The sequence below is a fragment of the Pseudorca crassidens genome, chromosome 1, assembly GCF_039906515.1.
Source record: "Pseudorca crassidens isolate mPseCra1 chromosome 1, mPseCra1.hap1, whole genome shotgun sequence".
Taxonomy (NCBI): domain Eukaryota; kingdom Metazoa; phylum Chordata; class Mammalia; order Artiodactyla; family Delphinidae; genus Pseudorca; species Pseudorca crassidens.
The window spans coordinates 24,819,852-24,837,313 of NC_090296.1; the positions used below are offsets into that span (position 1 = coordinate 24,819,852).

Here is a 17,462-nt window from a genome sequence, read left to right on the forward strand (position 1 = left end):
CTGAGCCTTGGCATGGTATTTGAGGGATGTGGGTATGTGCGTGTGTGCTGTTCATTCTGTTTCAGTTGTTTCATTTAATTTTAGTAAATAAGGAGAAATTATTATTTTCTAAATTGATGAGCTTCAGGTTGAGCACGGAAGAGGTGAATGTTTCTAGGTGTTTTATGTCTTCAGTGATGCATACAGTAAACAGTAGTCTGCAAGTCCATGTTTCCAGAGAGAGAACATCTGGAGAATCTGAATGCAATTAACCAAGCTGCATGGCACTGCCTACAAGCCTCCACCACTGAAGAAGGGCTGCCTGCCTTCTGCTGAGGATTCTTACAGGCCCATGAATGAGCCTGTACCAATACTGATTGACTTTTCTGCTGTATGGCTCAATTCAAACCAAGCACTAAGAAAAAGATGCCTTCCGTGCATGTTTAAAAGGTGACCATCATGAAAGCAGTTAGAAGTCATTAAGTCTGTCACATCACTGATCCACAGTATTGATCTGTGGAGGTCACGGATAACCCATGATGACTGAGTAGTTTAGAAACATGGGGAGTCCCACCTCTGTGACCTACTTTCTTTGTTTCACATCTATCAAGCAATCATAAAAAAACTATTGACTTATCTCAGAAAGTTACTGTGAGATTAAGGTTTTCAAAATATTTTAAAATACTATAATAGTAAAAATTATTATTATATCTTTTAATACTAAGAGATAAAAATATGATTGGTCAATGGCCAACCTCAAAGCTTTTAAAAACGTGCTGTGTGTAGCTGGACATTGCTCATGGCTGCTGTTGCCACGGCTGGCTATCTTCAGAAAGCAGGGCCCTTGGAAAAGCCTAGTCCCCTTGATATTTAAGAGACACGTTCCATCAGAAAAATACAGACATTTATATCATGACCTTCTATGTGTGAACAATTTGAAATAAACTGGAATATCATTCGTGCCTGTGCTAGAAAAGAGACACAACTTAAATGGAGGGAGGGATCCTTTGAAATTAGTTTTGGGGATTGTGTACGTAAAGGCACACTCTGCTTGGAGATATTTTCTACTATAATGAAAAAAAGGGTAATATGAATTCATGACATGGAGGAAAAAAGCATTTATGAAGGGCTATATTCTAGGGAGGGGGGTAGGAGAACCTTCAAACAAAGCATGAATATGAAGAGTTGTGCACACATGTCCAAGGAATTTAAGTTCAGTTTTCTGTGTTAGGTTTGAAAGAAAGTAAATTCAAACCAGTAATTGTGGTGAACCATACCCTTCAGGGAAAAAAGAAGTGACCACTGTTTCTAGAGAAGCACAGCGCTCTTTCGCCTAAGATGCCTCAACTTAGGAGAGCTACACTGACCATGTGCAGAAAGGAGTCAGGAGGCAAAAGCAGAGTCTTTTAAAAAAGCACACCTTGGGGCTCCCTGGTGGCACAGTGGTTGAGAGTCCGCCTGCCGATGCAGGGGACTCAGGTTCGTGCCCCGGTCTGGGAAGATCCCACATGCCGTGGAGCGGCTGGGCCCGTGAGCCAAGGCCACTGAACCTACGCGTCCGGAGCCTGTGCTCCGCAACAGGAGAGGCCACAGCAGTGAGAGGCCCGCATACCGGAAAAAAAAACCAACAACAAAAAAAAAACACGCCTCCCAGATTTTCGTGACAGTTTAAAATGCAAAAATAATGATTCTAGGAATACACCTGGGATCTATGACTGTGTGTATGTGTGTGTGTGTGAGAGAGAGAGAGACAGAGTGGGAGAGAGAAAGAGACAGAGAGAACCTGTTCATCTCTTTCTTCATCCCCTTTTATCTCCCTCCACCTCCATTTTTCCTTCTAGGATGTGAGACCTGTCATAGTTGGCCTTCTAATCTTACAAAACAACATCTAAAAAGGAAAAAAAAAAAAGTTGTCTGTTTAAAGGCAATGTGCATTTCCCCAGGACCCCACGGGGCTGAATATTCCTTATATCTCTGGCTCTCTCTTACCTTGAAATAGAGAGTTAAAAACTGACCCTATCTTCTTTTCTGTGAGCTAGTTAGGAGGTCACATTTGTTTTCATTTTAGTTGTGGGAGGGTTTTTTTAAATTTTTATTTCTTCTGTTGTTTTTCAGAGAACTTGACAGTAGGCTACTGGTGGTGGTTTCAGTTATGCACTCTGGTTGGTTGGTTTCAGGTGGGCAGGATGGTGTAGGGAGGGGAAGGTGAGGAGGACAGGGGAATGCCAGTCCCTGCAGGCTGCTCAGTACACTCTGTTCTCAAGGCTGTTTGCTATGCGGGCCGCAGGCTTTGGGCCTTTGAAGGGTTGAATACCATCTTTTGATTTACCATGGCTGATGGTGGGGAGGATTGGAAACTCAAGAACACCCACAAAGATCTAGCAAAAGAGAAAAACAAAACCCAAAATAACCAAACACACACATACGCAAACCAAAGAAAAACCAAGAGACACACTGACAACAGAAATCAAATATGCTTGGAAAAGAAAAAGGGCATAGTGTTGTAAAAGCTGCAACTTGGGGAAAAAAAAAAGAGACACACAACTAAACAAGCCACTGCTCAAAACAGTCTTCTGTGTCCTAGAGATTTTTAGGATTGTCGTATAGGCATTTTTCAAGAGTGACCAGTTGACCTGACGGCAGATAAGACTGGTATTGATTTCCCACCTTCCCACCAGGCCATCTAGGGTTGTGTATCGTCCTGCATCTGATACATTTGTCCATCATGTCTTCTCCATGCCTCTGACAAACCATTCCACTGACATCTTTATGAAGGAGTTGTGTATCTAAACATATCCTACATAGCCAAACAAATCAGAGGCTTAGAAAGTTTGAGCGCAGCTGTATCACAATCCTGTCAACACAGGGCACTGACTTTCTACTGAGTAGAATCAGCAGAAATAGAGATTGCTTTTTTTCCTTCCAAAAACCAAGAGGTCCTCACTCTCCATAGAAGATTGATTAGAATCCAGCCAAGAAGGTCAGCAGCCTGAGAGGATGTGAGGCCATAAAAGAGGGATTTCCAAAGTATCATTGTAGGTAATTACAGTAGAAGAATAGGTCCTCTCTCAGTCAAGCTACAAATTTGAAACTGTCATAATTTCTCAACGCTAAGGAAAAATGCATATGTGTTATATAAGAACAGACTAACTGGTAACAGTGTGACTTAATAATTTTTATCAAAAGGGCCGTCTAGTGAGGGTAGGAATGTCAGGAAGGAAGAAGGGACACATACCAAGAGCCACACCATCCTTCCATGTGTCAGAGACTCTAAACTGATAGAATTTTTCCCCGATGGGACAACAGAAGTAATGTGACTTGTGCTCCCCACTAGGAGAGAGTAAATATAAGGAGATACTAGTGTCATCAAGGCCACCAGAATTTCCCATGGGAACAGTCCTTGCGGAACTTCAAACAATGCATTTCTCATCCCACTCACATGGCTTCGTTCTCTCAAACACCACCCTCCCATTTTGCTTCCATCTCATGCCCTGTCCCTGTCCTCTGCTTTGACTGTTTTGAGTGGTGACCAAGGAGTTGGACTTAATGGGAATGTGCTTGATCAAAAGATGGACCAAAGTAGCGTGTTTTACACAAAGCTAAACGATTCAAAAAACCAAGAAAGGAAACTTAGAAAACAAATCTTCTAGTAAAGAAACCACAACTGTCAGAAACCAGAAATTGACATCAAAACCTCATGCAGAAACAAGAAGGTGTTTGTTGCTGTTGGGATTTATCCTTGGCCTATTAAACAAGAGGTGAGCAGCTTAATTTCAAGAAACAAACGAAGAATTCAGTCAAACCAATGAAAATCAGAAAAGAAAGGGAAGACAAGCCCAAACAGAGTGGCAGAGGGTACTTCATACGATACCTAAGTTAACCATGAGCTTCACGCGCCCCCCATCCAGCTCCAAGCGCAGGGTGTCGGCAGAGTCCCTGGAGGTAGTGGCCACCAGCAGCCCATAAGCTCGCTGGGACATGAAGCGGAAGGACACGTCCTCTGCCTCGGTGTGCATGACCATGGGCATGATGATCTTCATGTACATGCTGCCGTCGTAGCTCAGGATGGACGCCTCTGCAGAGAAGAAAGAGGGTACGGTCAGGATGAAGGATGCCAGAGTCTGCCTTTGCTTCCAGGGTAAGCAGAGTAGAAGGAGAGGGCACCAAATTAGTAGACAGGTGGCTTGTGCTTGCTAGACCTCCACTACCGCTTTTAAGCTGTATGCAGACCCCTTAAACTCTGAGGTTCTATTTCCTCATTTGTAAAAGGCATCTGATGGCACTGGTCCCTGCCCTACCATGCTCACTGACTTGTCAATGGTACCACATGAAATAATGGATGTGAAGGCACTTTGCAAAAGTGAAAATGCCCTCACAAATGGTAGTAATTCTGTATGCTGTAGACACAACAAAGCAAAACAAGACACTAAACAAAACTTGAGTCCTGTAAATATTTCATGAAGAACAGGAGGGAAGCAGCAGTTTATAATCACCACAGCGGACAAATACATACTTGCCAGAGTGCTGCTAGAAAAAGAAAAGAGCAGCAGCACAGCCAGGCCTCGTAGAAGTTTGCTTGGCCCGTTCAAAGAAGATTGATGGAGCCAGGGCCAGAACAACAACAACAAAAGCTAAGCACACCTTCAGGAACCAGACATTTTACTTTTATTCAAATAGCACTTTTATAAGAAAGGAAGAAGCTCACTTTTATTTGAAACCTTCTCTAGTCCAAACACTTTGGTTATGAGCCCTCCACCCCCTCCAATATGTTATCTCATTTAATGCCACAATGTGGGTCTACCATTCCTACTTTCGAACAGAAAACCAAGGGTCTTAGGGGGAGTAGGTTATCATCCCTAAGTCACACAGTCTGGACTTTTTTTTTTTTTTTTTTTGCAGTACGCGGGCCTTTCACTGCTGTGGCCTCTCCCGGATGCACAGGCTCAGCGGCCATGGCTCACGGGCCCAGCCACTCCGCGGCATGTGGGATCTTCCCGGACCGGGGCACGAACCCGTGTCCCCTGCATCGGCAGGCGGACTCTCAACCACTGCGCCACCAGGGAAGCCCCACAGTCTGGACTTTAACCCGGTATATCCAATACCAAGTCCAGGGCCTGTTCTGTAGCACCATGTGGCTCAAAACGTGAATTTGTTTAATCATTTGTTTCGCAAATATTTTAGAGAACACAGGAAGAGAATATCACTCACATTCCTAGGAAGCCAACTGCCACTGAACTCAGCACCTGGCACTGAAAAGGTACTTACTAAATATTTGCTACATTCCAATATGCACTATGGAGGGTACAAAGGTGAAGCAGACAACAGCCCCTGTCCTGAAGGGAGACTAAGCACACACAAATAACTACTAGAATATAAACATGGCTAAATGACCCAGCAAAGATATATTGATAAAGCCAGGAGCATTCAGAAGAGAGAGGCTATAGCATGCAGGTGAGTAGAATTGATGTGGTAAAGTCTGAAGCTGGTCTTGATAGATGGGTGGGGTTTTTAATGAAAGAAGTGATGGCATCAGATTTCACAGGTAGATAAAACAGTATCTCTATACACAAAAAGGAAAGAAGAGGGGTATGCTCAGATAATAACAAACTTCAATTTAACAGAAGCGTCAAGCATATTTTAAGAATAGTTATACAAAGGTGCTTTGAGATTAGAATAAAATCAATGGACTTTGGTAGATACTGGGAAGTAAATGAATAGTTTTAGATTATGAGGTACCACAATATGCTCATTTGTGACTATATACCAGGCACTCTTCTAGGTGTTGAGGACATGACAGTGAACAAAAGAAACAAACATCTTCTGTCCTCATGCATAAAAGGCATAGGAACACGGAGAGACAAGGCAGACCACGTGGAAAGTTCTCAAAATAGTACGTCATCATCATACACCCAACCTGATTTACACAACACACAAAAGGTCCATGAAAAAAACATAAATACACCAGTCATTCCTGGGAATCAACCTTCACCTGGGTAAAATCCATGACATGCTCATAGTTGTATATTATAATGTGCAAACTCCAAGAGGATCACAAACAAAGGTGTGACAGTTACAGACACCATCAAAATGAAAAACATATTTTGAAGATCTCTTCTTAGATGAGAAGCATTATCTAAATGTAACACATGCTCAAGATGTAAAAGAAATGTTTATCTCCTGAAAGAGCAGAATCAAAAGATCAATAACAATAAGCTAAAATTTATTGAGCACTTACTATTTGCCTGGTGCTTTCTAGGATTTTACATGCATTAAGATGGCACTTAATCCTCACAAGTACTTCGTGAAGAAGACAATATTATTATATTTTATAGATACCAGGTCACACATCCAAGAAATGGCAGAGCTGGAAGTTAAATGTAGGCAGTCCGATTCTCATGGCTGTATACATAATGATTCTGCCAAATTGTGAGAGAGTTATACTAGGAGCACACCCATGTTTCTTAGCACATAAAGTACATCTATAATGCTTCATGGCAGACTGTGGTGTTCTTGTGTGTGTGTGTGAGTGCATGCACACGTGTGCACATATATATATACATATATGCCATTATTTAAAGTTGTATTTTATGAACATATACAATTATATAGAGATGATATGTATTTCTAAATAATATATTGTTATATATTACTAGGCACAATGCTGTGTGTTTGTGTAATTATGAACACCATTAATTACTACTGTGTACCTTCTACTATAGACATCCACACAAAAATACACTCCTTTTTAAAAGATGTTAGGGTATTCAGTGAGCCATGAGATGGTTGTTTTGATGCATTCAACTTAAATAATTCCAAAACTAATGGCCACTTTTATCTCTCTGGATATGTACAGTGGCAGAATATATGCATAAATGAATGTATCTTTATGTCAATATTGGTAGTGTCAGAGAACAAATATCAGGTGCATATGTAGTTAAACACCTAATGGTACAAAATAAAGTATGTATCTCAGTGTACACCTTTGTGTGTATCTTGGTGAGTATGTTCTACTATTAACATGGTATTTTTAAGGGGAGGGTGATGAAGCAAAAAACTTAATATAGGAATCAGCTGAAACAAAATTTGTTTCAGAATTCATATTAATTTGCTTATAAGATTTCAAACACAAGGGGTACCATGAATGGAATACTATTCAATGGAAAATAAGTCTAAATAAGGAAAGTTATTTGATCTAAAAACTATCAGATTATTGAGTGTTGAAAGACCACATCATGAAATGCTGACATAATAGTACTTACACAGTTCTCCTTTTTTAAATTAATTAATTAATTTATTTATTTATTTATTGGCTGCATTGGGTTTTCATTGCTGAGTGCGGGCTTTCTCTAGTTGAGGCAAGCAGCGGGCTACTCTTCGTTGTGGCACACGGGCTTCTCATTGCCATGGCTTCTCTTATTGTGAAGCACGGGCTTTAGATGCGTGGGCTTCAGTAGTTGTGGCACGTGGGCTCAGTAGTTGTGGCTCGCGGGCTCTAGAGTGCAGGCTCAGTAGTTGTGGTGCACGAGCTTAGCTGCTCCACAGCATGTGGGATCTTCCCGGACCAGGGCTCCAACCCGTGTCCCCTGCACTGGCAGGCTAATTCTTAACCCCTGTGCCACCAGGGAAATCCCCAGTTCTCCTATTTTGTTCCTCTTTTCCTCCTTTACTACTTCCTTTTGTCTTAAGTGAATATCTCCTAGCATATTATTTTAATTCCTTTGATGGTTCTTAACTAAATAACCAAGTAACTAAGAGCTACTTTCTTAGTGGTTGGTCTAGGGCTTACAACATACATCTTAATTTATCAGAATCTACTTCATATTTATACTAACTTAATTCCAGTAAGATACAGAAACTTTACTCTTACATAGCTTTCTTCTGGTCCTCCTTTTTGTGTTATTATTGTTATTCATATAATGTCTATATATGTTTCAAACTCAAAAATACATTGTTATAATTATTGCTTTATAAAAACTTCTTCTTATGAAGTGAAGAAAGGAGAGCTCAGATATATTTATAGAGTTTTTTTTAAATAAGCTTATTATTTACCATGTCTGTCTCTCTTCATTTCTTTTTGTGGATTAGCAGTACCATCTGGTGTCATTCCCTTTCTTCAATGTAGCTTCATTCATTTTTTATTATCAAATATATTACAATTCTATGTTATAGGCCCAACAATACAATTTTATATTGTTTTATGTAATTGCTTTTTAAATCAGTTAAAAGAAGAAAGAAAAAGAAATGTGTGATTATACTCTTTTATCATTACCTACATAATTACCCTAACTGGAGCTCTTTGTTTTTTCATGTAGATTCAAATTACTGTCTGCAGTCACTTCCTGAACTTCTTTTAGTAGTTCTTATAAGGCAGGTATACTAGCAATGAATTCTGTTTTTTTGTTTACCTGGATACATCTTTGTTTCACTTTCACTTTTGAAGATGCTTTTGTTGGCTATAGGATTCTTAGCTGATGTTATATTTTTTTCAGCACTTTCAATGTCAACTCACTGCCTTTGGCCTACATTGTGAAGAGACATCAGCTGTTAATCTTATTGTGGGCCTTTGTATATGATAAGACACTTTTCTCTTGCTGCTTTCATGATTTTCTCTTTGACTTTCAACATTTCTATTATAATAAGTCTGGATGTGAACGAATTCCTTTGTACTGATCCTACTTAGAGCTCACTGATGTGTAAATTAGTGTTTTTCCTCAAATTTAGGAAATCTTCAATCACTAATTCTTTAAATATTTTTTCTGTCCTATTCTCTCTCTCCTTTTTTCCAGGACTGCCATCATACATATGTTGGTACTCTTAATGATGTCCCATATTTCTCTGATGCTTTGTTTATCTTCATTCATTTTTCTTTCTTCTATTTAGACTGTATAATCTCTACTGATCTATCTTCAAGTTTGCAGATTCTTTCTTCTGCTAACTCACATTTTCTGTGGAGCCCCTCTAGCGAATTTTTCATTTAGATCATTGCGCTTTCAAGCATTTTAGATAGATAGATAGATAGACAGACAGAGAGACAGGGATAGATAGGTAGGTAGGTAGATAGGTAGATAGATAAATACTCCCCAAATGATAGAAATTTTGGAATTGAAAAATAGATATATAAATATATATAATTTTAATCTCTTTATTAACATTATCTATTTGATAAATCACTGTTATCTTATTTTGCTTTAATTCTTTAAGCACAGTTTCCCTTAATTCCCACAAATCCCTTTGAAAATATTTATAATAGCTTTGGTGTAGTTGTCTGCTAAGTGCAACATCCGGGCAGTTTCTATTGCCTGTATGTACTCACTCCTATGTATGGGTCACACTTTCCTTTTTTGTGTATGTTTCACAATTTTCTGTTGAAAACTGGACATTTTAGATAACAGATTGTAGCACGTCTGGATACTGCTCTCCCCTCCGTGACCACCACCAGGGCTACTTCTTTCTGTTTGTTCATTCATTTATTTGTTTAATGACTTGGCTGAACTAATTCTGTGACATATTTTCCCAGCAGTGTGAAGGCTCTGATGTCCTTGTTCAGATATTTTTCCATTTTTTATCTTTTAGCCTGTCTTCCTAGGTGTTGTTCCTAGGTTGGTATAAGCCACTTATTGCTCAACTATTATACCTAAGCCCCCTTGGTCAGTTAATTTTTACTCATTATCTGGTGGATTTGTGTGACTTGGAGACTGCTTTCACAGTTCAGTAAGCTTAAGACTTTGCCTCACGTTCAGCCAGGGACTAGTACTTGGAAGTTGCCCCGCCTGTCACTCCTGAGTCGGTGCAGTCTTGGGAACATGCACAGTCCTCCAGCCCACCAAGGATAAGTGTGGTTTTCGCTTTAAGCCTGGTCTCCTAGGGGTATCCCCTGGCTAAAAGCAGCTTATCGTTCAGTCAGTTAAGAGGTTGTACCCTAAGCCCCTTGAGCCAATAGGCTCTTCCTCTTACTGATGGATGTATGTGTAGCTTGGTAATACTTTCAAATCTTTCCCATCTCCTCCTCTAATTAGCTCTGAGTGTATCCCAGCAAATGTGTACAACCCTCTAGACCTCCATGGCTTTCTCTACCCCTGATTCTCTTTGCTAAACTTCTGACATTAGCAAACTTCTGGTATGCCATTTCACTCATTGCTACTAGTATCGTAGATCTACCTGTCCCTTCAAAATTGATAGTGACCAAGATCACCATTATTTTCAAAAGTCCTTTACCCATGAACTTCTCTAATCCTTGTTCTAAACAGCCAGGCAGAGTTGTAGAGCTCTGCATCCTAATAACTTGCATCTACCCCAGAGCAGAACCTCTGTGCCACTACACAACCAGCTGTGTGCAGAAACAGTGGCCCACTTCTCCCTGAGTGACATTCCCATTCTAAAAGTGGGCATGGGAGGAAGATGATAGGTCCTGGTCTTCTCAGCCTGCCCCTCCTAACATGAAACATGACTAAGCTGGGGCAGGGACAATTGGAGCCCCTATATTCTTGACATGCCAAACCTGGGATAGAGCTTCTGCTCTATGAATGGAGATTTAGGAGAAGTGAGGCCTCTTCTTGGCTGTGCCTACCAGGAATATCGCTTCTGCAACATGGAACTGGGGAGAGGTGAGAGGCACCAGTAGCCTGACCATCTGAGGTGAAACTGTAGTCCTAGTGTAACTGGTTGGAGAGGGAGATCCTGTCTTCTTGGCCACAACCACCTGGAATGAAGCTTCCAGAACAAGGAGCAGGGTTGGGGTAGCAGAAGGGAGCAGGTTGTGGTTTAAATACCATAGCTCTCACTTTTCTTAGTGAGATTTAGTAGATCTCTTAAATAAATGTTTCTCCATTTGTTGTATGTCCTTAGAACAATTTTCAGAGATTTTAAATGGTTGTGTGTGTTTTAATAATTTTCACCAATTAAATGGTTGTTTCACTGGGGAGATCTGCTAAGTTCCTCGTCCAGCCATTCTAGAGTTCCCTATTTTGATTATTACAAATGTCTTATATATCTTTTCCCATAAAATTCCTGGACTCCAGATTCAGGTGAGGTTCCCTGGCTGGCAACACTTTGCATTTGTTGTTGCACGTCACTCCTGGAGATTAAGCACACGTTTTGTTCACCTCAACTGGAAGAGTACTCTTGGAGGCTTGGGCTTGTTTTCCTCCAGACTTTGCCCCACATGCCTTTTCCCTTTGCTGATTTTACTCTGTAACTTTTGCTGTAATAAACCATGACCATGAATATAATATCTCGAGTCCTGTGAGTCCTTCTAGAGAAATATGCAAATTGAGAGTGGTTCTGGGGACCTCTGATACCCACATACAGTTGTCCTGAGTGTACTGGGGGACTGGTTCCAGGACCCCTTGCAGACAACAAAATCTTCGGATGCTCAATCCCTTATGTAAAATGGCACAGTACTTGCATATAACCTACAAATATCCTCCCATATACTTAAAATCATCTCTAGATACTTACAATACCTCATACAATATAAATGCTATGTAAATAGTGTTAAATACAATGTAAATGCTCTGTAAATAGTTGCCAGTGTGGCAAATTCAAGTTTTGCTTTTTGGAAATTTCTGGAATTTAAAAAATATTTTTGATCTAAGGTTGGCTGAGTCCATGGCTGTGGAACCCAAGGATATTATGAACTGTACTCTTTGTTCTGCATTCATCATGTGTACGATCATTATGTGTTTGTTGTATATTCAAAGATGGTCACTATTCTCACCATGCCTTTTGTCATAGTTTCTCCATTTCTGAGTAATTTTATTTCATCTTTTAAGTGCTTGGATTTTATGGTAACACCTTTTTTATTTTATTTTATTTTTTGTTGTTTTTTGTTTTAAACATACCCATCAGTTTCTTTTTTTTTTTAACATCTTTATTGGAGTATAATTGCTTTACATTGTTGTGTTAGCTGCTGCTGTATAACAAAGTGAATCAGCTATACGTATACATATATCCCCATATCCCCTCCCTCTTGCGTCTCCCTCCCACCTTCCCTATCCCACCCCTCTCGGTGGTCACAAAGTATATGGTAACACCTTTTTAAAAAGAACTCACTAGTATTATTATTACCAAAGTTTGTTCATGTTTGTGAAAGTCTATTTGTGCTCTTGATATTTGAATTACATTGTGGTTGTGTGTAATTCTTGAGTCTCCCTTCATTTCAAGCAGAATTTTATACACTTCGATTTATTGTTCTTGAGATTGTATAATGCCAACATTTCCTCTCATAGGTGGTAAATGATGTAAATTTTGTATAAATGCCTAAAGACTATTATTTTATTCCTTGAAGCCCAATGACATAATCAATACACATCTCAGTGTTGAATATACTATATCTGATTTTCTTAGAACCCATCATGCTATTTTGAACTTTATGGAGTCAGTTCTTTATATTAAGAACAAATTTCTGGTTTGATGCCTTTAGGTAATCTCTGTTAAAGTACTCAGTTTTTCTGTTTCCGAGGCCCAATTATCTTGTCTGTCCTCATATCTCTTAGATTCTTTATTATGGATTTCGGCTCTTTGACTTTTCATCAGCATTCACTGTGAAGCATTTTCCTTCTATCAATACATCAATATTTAGCCATGTATTAGCTGCATCCCTGTGGTTACTATTTCAAATAAGTTATGTGATCATATTTTGGCTCTCAGATATTCCATATACAGTCTCTCTTCTCCATTCACTCATTTGTTTTTACTTTTTCTTTGAATTCTTATACCATTAATTAAATTCTCTTAAAATATTCTACAGTGCAAATGAGCTACAGACTATACAGCTCATGGGAAAGTTCTCTGTCCTTTGGTTTGTTTTCTTCTAGATCAAATTCCTTCAGTTTTCTAAGCTATACCTATGTTTTTTGCAATTGTATTTGCCTGATGTTTTCTATTTGCACTGTCATGTCATTGTCTTTCCTGCTCATACTCAGGTGGCTCTGTCCAGTTTCTAGTTGTTCACATATAGTTTCAGCGACTTACTGGCTCCCAGAGTCATCTACAGTTTAATGGCTCATATTTTTAGTTCTATGTACTTTTTTTTTCCTGTAGGCTGAGAGATAGCAATGTGGAAGGAAATGGATGGGAGAAATGAAGAGCTCAGCCGAGACTGTGTGTAACCTTCATTTAGCTTTCAGAGCTGTGCTGTCATTTCTGAAGCTTTGTTAAATGTCCTCTACTCGAAGACAGCCCACCTGGTTGAAGAGTGTATCCCAAGGCCATCGTGGTGGGAATGATACATTAGAACTTTTGAGCCCTTTAGTCCTGCTGACATCTCTTTTGATCCTCAGTCCTGTTGTTTGTTTCTGTTACATGCATTTACCTCTTACAGACATTCCCATTATTCTTCACTCAGATAAGAACATCTACTCAATCTATTTATTTCCCTCTATAAAGGTATTTTAGGGATAATTCTCAATATTTTTTTATCAACTGGACAGTACTGTATCTGAGGAACACAGGCAGGGTTGGCAGCCTCATCATGTTTGACCATTCCTCTTAACTTGGCTTCAGAATCATTTATCTTGCTCCTATTTTTTGAGACTTACGACACTGAGTTGTGCCTCTTTCCTTACTTATGGCTGACAATTATTTGGCTGGTATACCCTTTTCTGTTTAACTTGAAAGAGTTTCTGGTAGGCAACTTTCCCCTACCATCTTCGTACTTCTTTTCATAATCAAATTATTGCATCTAACACCAAAGGAACAGATAGGAAATAATCAAAACTGAGGGTTCTTTAATGTTATTATAAGCATATGTTGTTTTAGATGTGATGAGGTCCTAATCAAGAAGATAAGTGAAAATTATACAGAAAATTGACTGTAGAAAGTAAATGGTACAGAGAAGTTCTTCTTTCCTACACAAACTTGGAAGTGATACCATTTACATTTCCTACAGTTTTAAAGGAGAAAGCCAGATTGGTAGGCATGGACAGGGAAGGGATAAAACAAAAGCACTAGACAACACAATCGATGTAATGCTGCTAACGAATGCAAGGGGTCCCCTGACATAGATACAGTACTATGAGCAACTAGCAATGTGCTTTCATGTAGTAGACTTCTCAGGTCTCACTTTGCACTTAGCATACCAAGCAGACTTCCTAGCACTACCCACAGGCCCTTAAGCCATCTACTGTAGAGAGAAGATACTCTCATAGCCAGCCTTGTAAGCAAAGTACCAATAAACAATCACCCGCCTCACCATCTTCTCTTTTTGTACTTTCAAGACATCCTCCTGTTCACTCATGCAGCCACTGGCCTCATACACTTCCTAAGTGTGTTTTATTCTAACAAAGCTTCCAGAATACACAGATTGCTTCCTCTCTACCCAAACTGGGCTGATCTTAAACACTGTGCAAATCTATGCAGGAATGCCCACCAGGTTCTAATTCTGTATTTTGCAGCAGCAGGAGCAACATACATTTCTAGGTCTGAGCAGACCCAACAGTAGCCAACAGTTCCAGGGAATCAAAACTGATATGAGGTGATGTCCTCCCTCTCATGGACAAGGCTGAGAAGAACTAACTTTTCACATTCTCAACATCGTGCTGCCATTACATACAGTTCGATTGCTTTCCCATCCCCAAACAATTAAAGCACTCTAAAGCCATGACAGAAGCATTCTCTTTAGTCATGACAACCCAAAATATCTCCAGACATTGTCAAATGCCTCTTGGGGGAAAAATCCCCACCCCCAGCCCAGGTGAGAACCACAATGATGATCCCATATGGGCTACAGCATATGGACTGGAGTGATAAAGTTAAGACTGAAGGGAGATGCAGAGGGTCCATTATAAAAGAGCTAATAAGCACAATTAGGAAGTTTGGATATTAGTTAACATAAGAGGGTGCTTAAGACAGGAAGTGACACGATAAGACTTGCTTTTTAGGCTAACTGTGGTGCTGCAGGGAAGACAGAATGGCATGGTAAGAGATTAGATGCAATCTTACCCAATTTTCCTCCAGATACTATTGCCGCTGCTTTATTTTGCAAACGTATTATGAAATTTCAAAACAATATTTATAAATGATGGTGGTATGTTTCTTAGAATTGATCTGACTCTTTGAGTCAATTCAAGAAAGCTCTATTGGGCAGAGCTGTAATTACACATATGTAATTACACCTATTCAGAATCATTGCTCAGTGTGCTGTCACTATGAGTATATAAGCGTGGAGTTAGAGAATTCGGGTAGAGTCCTAGATCTGCAAGTTATTTTATTTTTATTTTTATTTTTTGGCCTCACCGGCATGTGGGATCTTAGCACAGCATGTGGGATAATCTTAGTTCCCCAACCAGGGATCAAACCCATGCCCCCTGCATTAGAAGCACGGAGTCCTAACCACTGGACCACCAGGGAAGTCTTAGATCTGCAAGTTATTTAACTGTGAAATATTCTTGGACTTCCGTTTCCCCATCTGTAACATGTATAATAATAATACTGAATCAGCCAGGATACTAATAGGAAATAGACGGCCAACTCGAATTATGCCATTTGATGAAGGTTTAATAAAAGTAATATTTACAACGGTAAAGGTAGGGAATAGTGAACCCTCCAGAGGTAATATGGTATTTAGGGCTAGTAAAAGCAGACCCATATTATTACTACGTCTAGGCCTGATAGAGCAAGCAGAAGGTCAACTGCCAGAACCCTGAGCGGGGAGTGGAAGAGGGAGAGAGAGAACAAGGGTGCACTATGAGTGCCTCACAAGACTGTGACCTTATGTCAAGGGGTGCAGCCAGTTGGCAGCCATATCACAGACAAGAAATTAAATATTCAGACCTCATTCTCATCATTCCTTCTCATCTTTCTTGCATGCTTCCCATTGGGCAAATTCAACTGGAATACAAAAGGGTAAGAGAGGCTGTTAATGCAATCCCTATAGGATAACCTTCCAGGCTACAAAGCTGAGTAAAAAAGTATGAAGAAGGGCGAAGAATGGATCCAGGGTTGCAAAGAAAAGCTATCCATCACAAAGGTGAGCCCAAGAGAATGACTGCGAAGATATCCAAATGTCTGAAATTAATGGGTCCTCAATGAATGTTACATGTGTCGTGCACACACACGTGTTTTAACTTCCCTGATGTCTGGAGATGACCCATTGCTTTCACGTGCAGATACTTCCATATTAGAGGCAGCACTGATCAGCAGAAAGAGCCTAGGTGTCTGGAGGCCAACACTCCACTCCCAGCTCCACCTCTTATGGGCACGCAACCTCAGGCAAGTTGCACATTCTCTGACTTTCCTTTTCCTTTATGTAAATCTTCAATCATTTTCAAAAGTCATATAAGAAAATATGTTTAAAAGAGCTCTGCAAACTATAAAGTGGAATGTAATTGTGGTTAAAGTGTTTTGTTAGTCTTCCTCTTTATTATAAAGTCTACTTTGGTTAAATAGAGAAATAAGGTAGACATTCTGCTTTCTTCTGTTCTCAAATTCCCTACACAATGGGTCTACTTTCATAATAATGGTAGAGATTGCATTCAAGAACACTAGAGTCCTATTATTTACCTTTGGTAATAAGCATGGCTCATTACGGTCATAGGCAGACTATGTTCAGTGATTGAACCTGACATCCAGCTACGATTTCCATCCTGAAAAACAGACAGCACTATTCTGTAGACTTTCATTTTTGCCCAAAGCTTGCTGCCTCACTCTGTCATATTCTTCCTGTCAGTATTCCAGAGAATACATTTGCTCTCTCATTATCACTGATGATCGGTTACAAAAAATTTGAATAAAAAAAGTTTTACCTCTGATCCATCAACAAGGATGACTGATGGCAGGTATGGAACTATATTGAATGGATCTGTATACTTATCACCTTTACTTTATTCTAGAACACTGTTAGACAATAGCATTGAGCAGACACAGTAAAGTGATTAATGGCCAACTTGCAGCCTGTCCTGGTTGTGTTTCCCAGGCTAGTTTTTGATGTTTTCAGTCCCAAATGACTGGATTGAAGGCTCAGAGAACTGTTCTGCATACAGCTGTGCTCACCAAAATGTGATCGCTCCATTATCGTCTAAGGCCAGACCAGAGAAACAAGTTCTCCAGGGCAGCAAAAGAGAAGACACTTTCTACTTGCCAACTGTTCTGCAATGTACCAGCTCAACCAACCTCAGTTATGTACAGATTTCTTATAAGGAGAGACAGGGCCAGTATTTCAACATGAACCAAAATCAAATTGTTTAGGAATATAAAATACATTTCCTAGAAAAGTCAAACCAATGAAGAAATGGCCAGAAGTTTAATTAGCTGATTAAAGTAGAATCAGTCTCTTGTGATTTTTATAAGAAAAAAAAAAGAATACAGAAGTTGTAAAATTACTCTTTCTGAATTGCAGAGAAATTTAGAGTTCAAAACTTAAAATTTACCTGCATTCAAACCTTTATTTCAAAACTGAGGAGACTGAGGTAATATTTAAAAGCTTTGACTTTTTTTTTCTTAAGGAGATATTAAAGACCTTCTTTTTTTTCCTATTTGGGATCCTG

At 39.6% G+C, this 17,462-nt stretch overlaps 1 protein-coding gene across 13 annotated transcripts in view; it reads right to left on the reverse strand.

Annotated features, from left to right (window-relative positions):
• NRXN3 (neurexin 3) overlaps nt 1-17,462 on the reverse strand; it is a 1,691,100-nt gene that overhangs the window by 1,036,356 nt on the left and 637,282 nt on the right. For all 13 annotated transcript variants that reach the window (XM_067729075.1, XM_067728964.1, XM_067728949.1 and 10 more), the window contains exon 9: nt 3,851-4,054. In XM_067729075.1, coding sequence (XP_067585176.1) covers nt 3,851-4,054 — 204 coding nt within the window. The remainder of the gene's footprint in view (nt 1-3,850; nt 4,055-17,462) is intronic.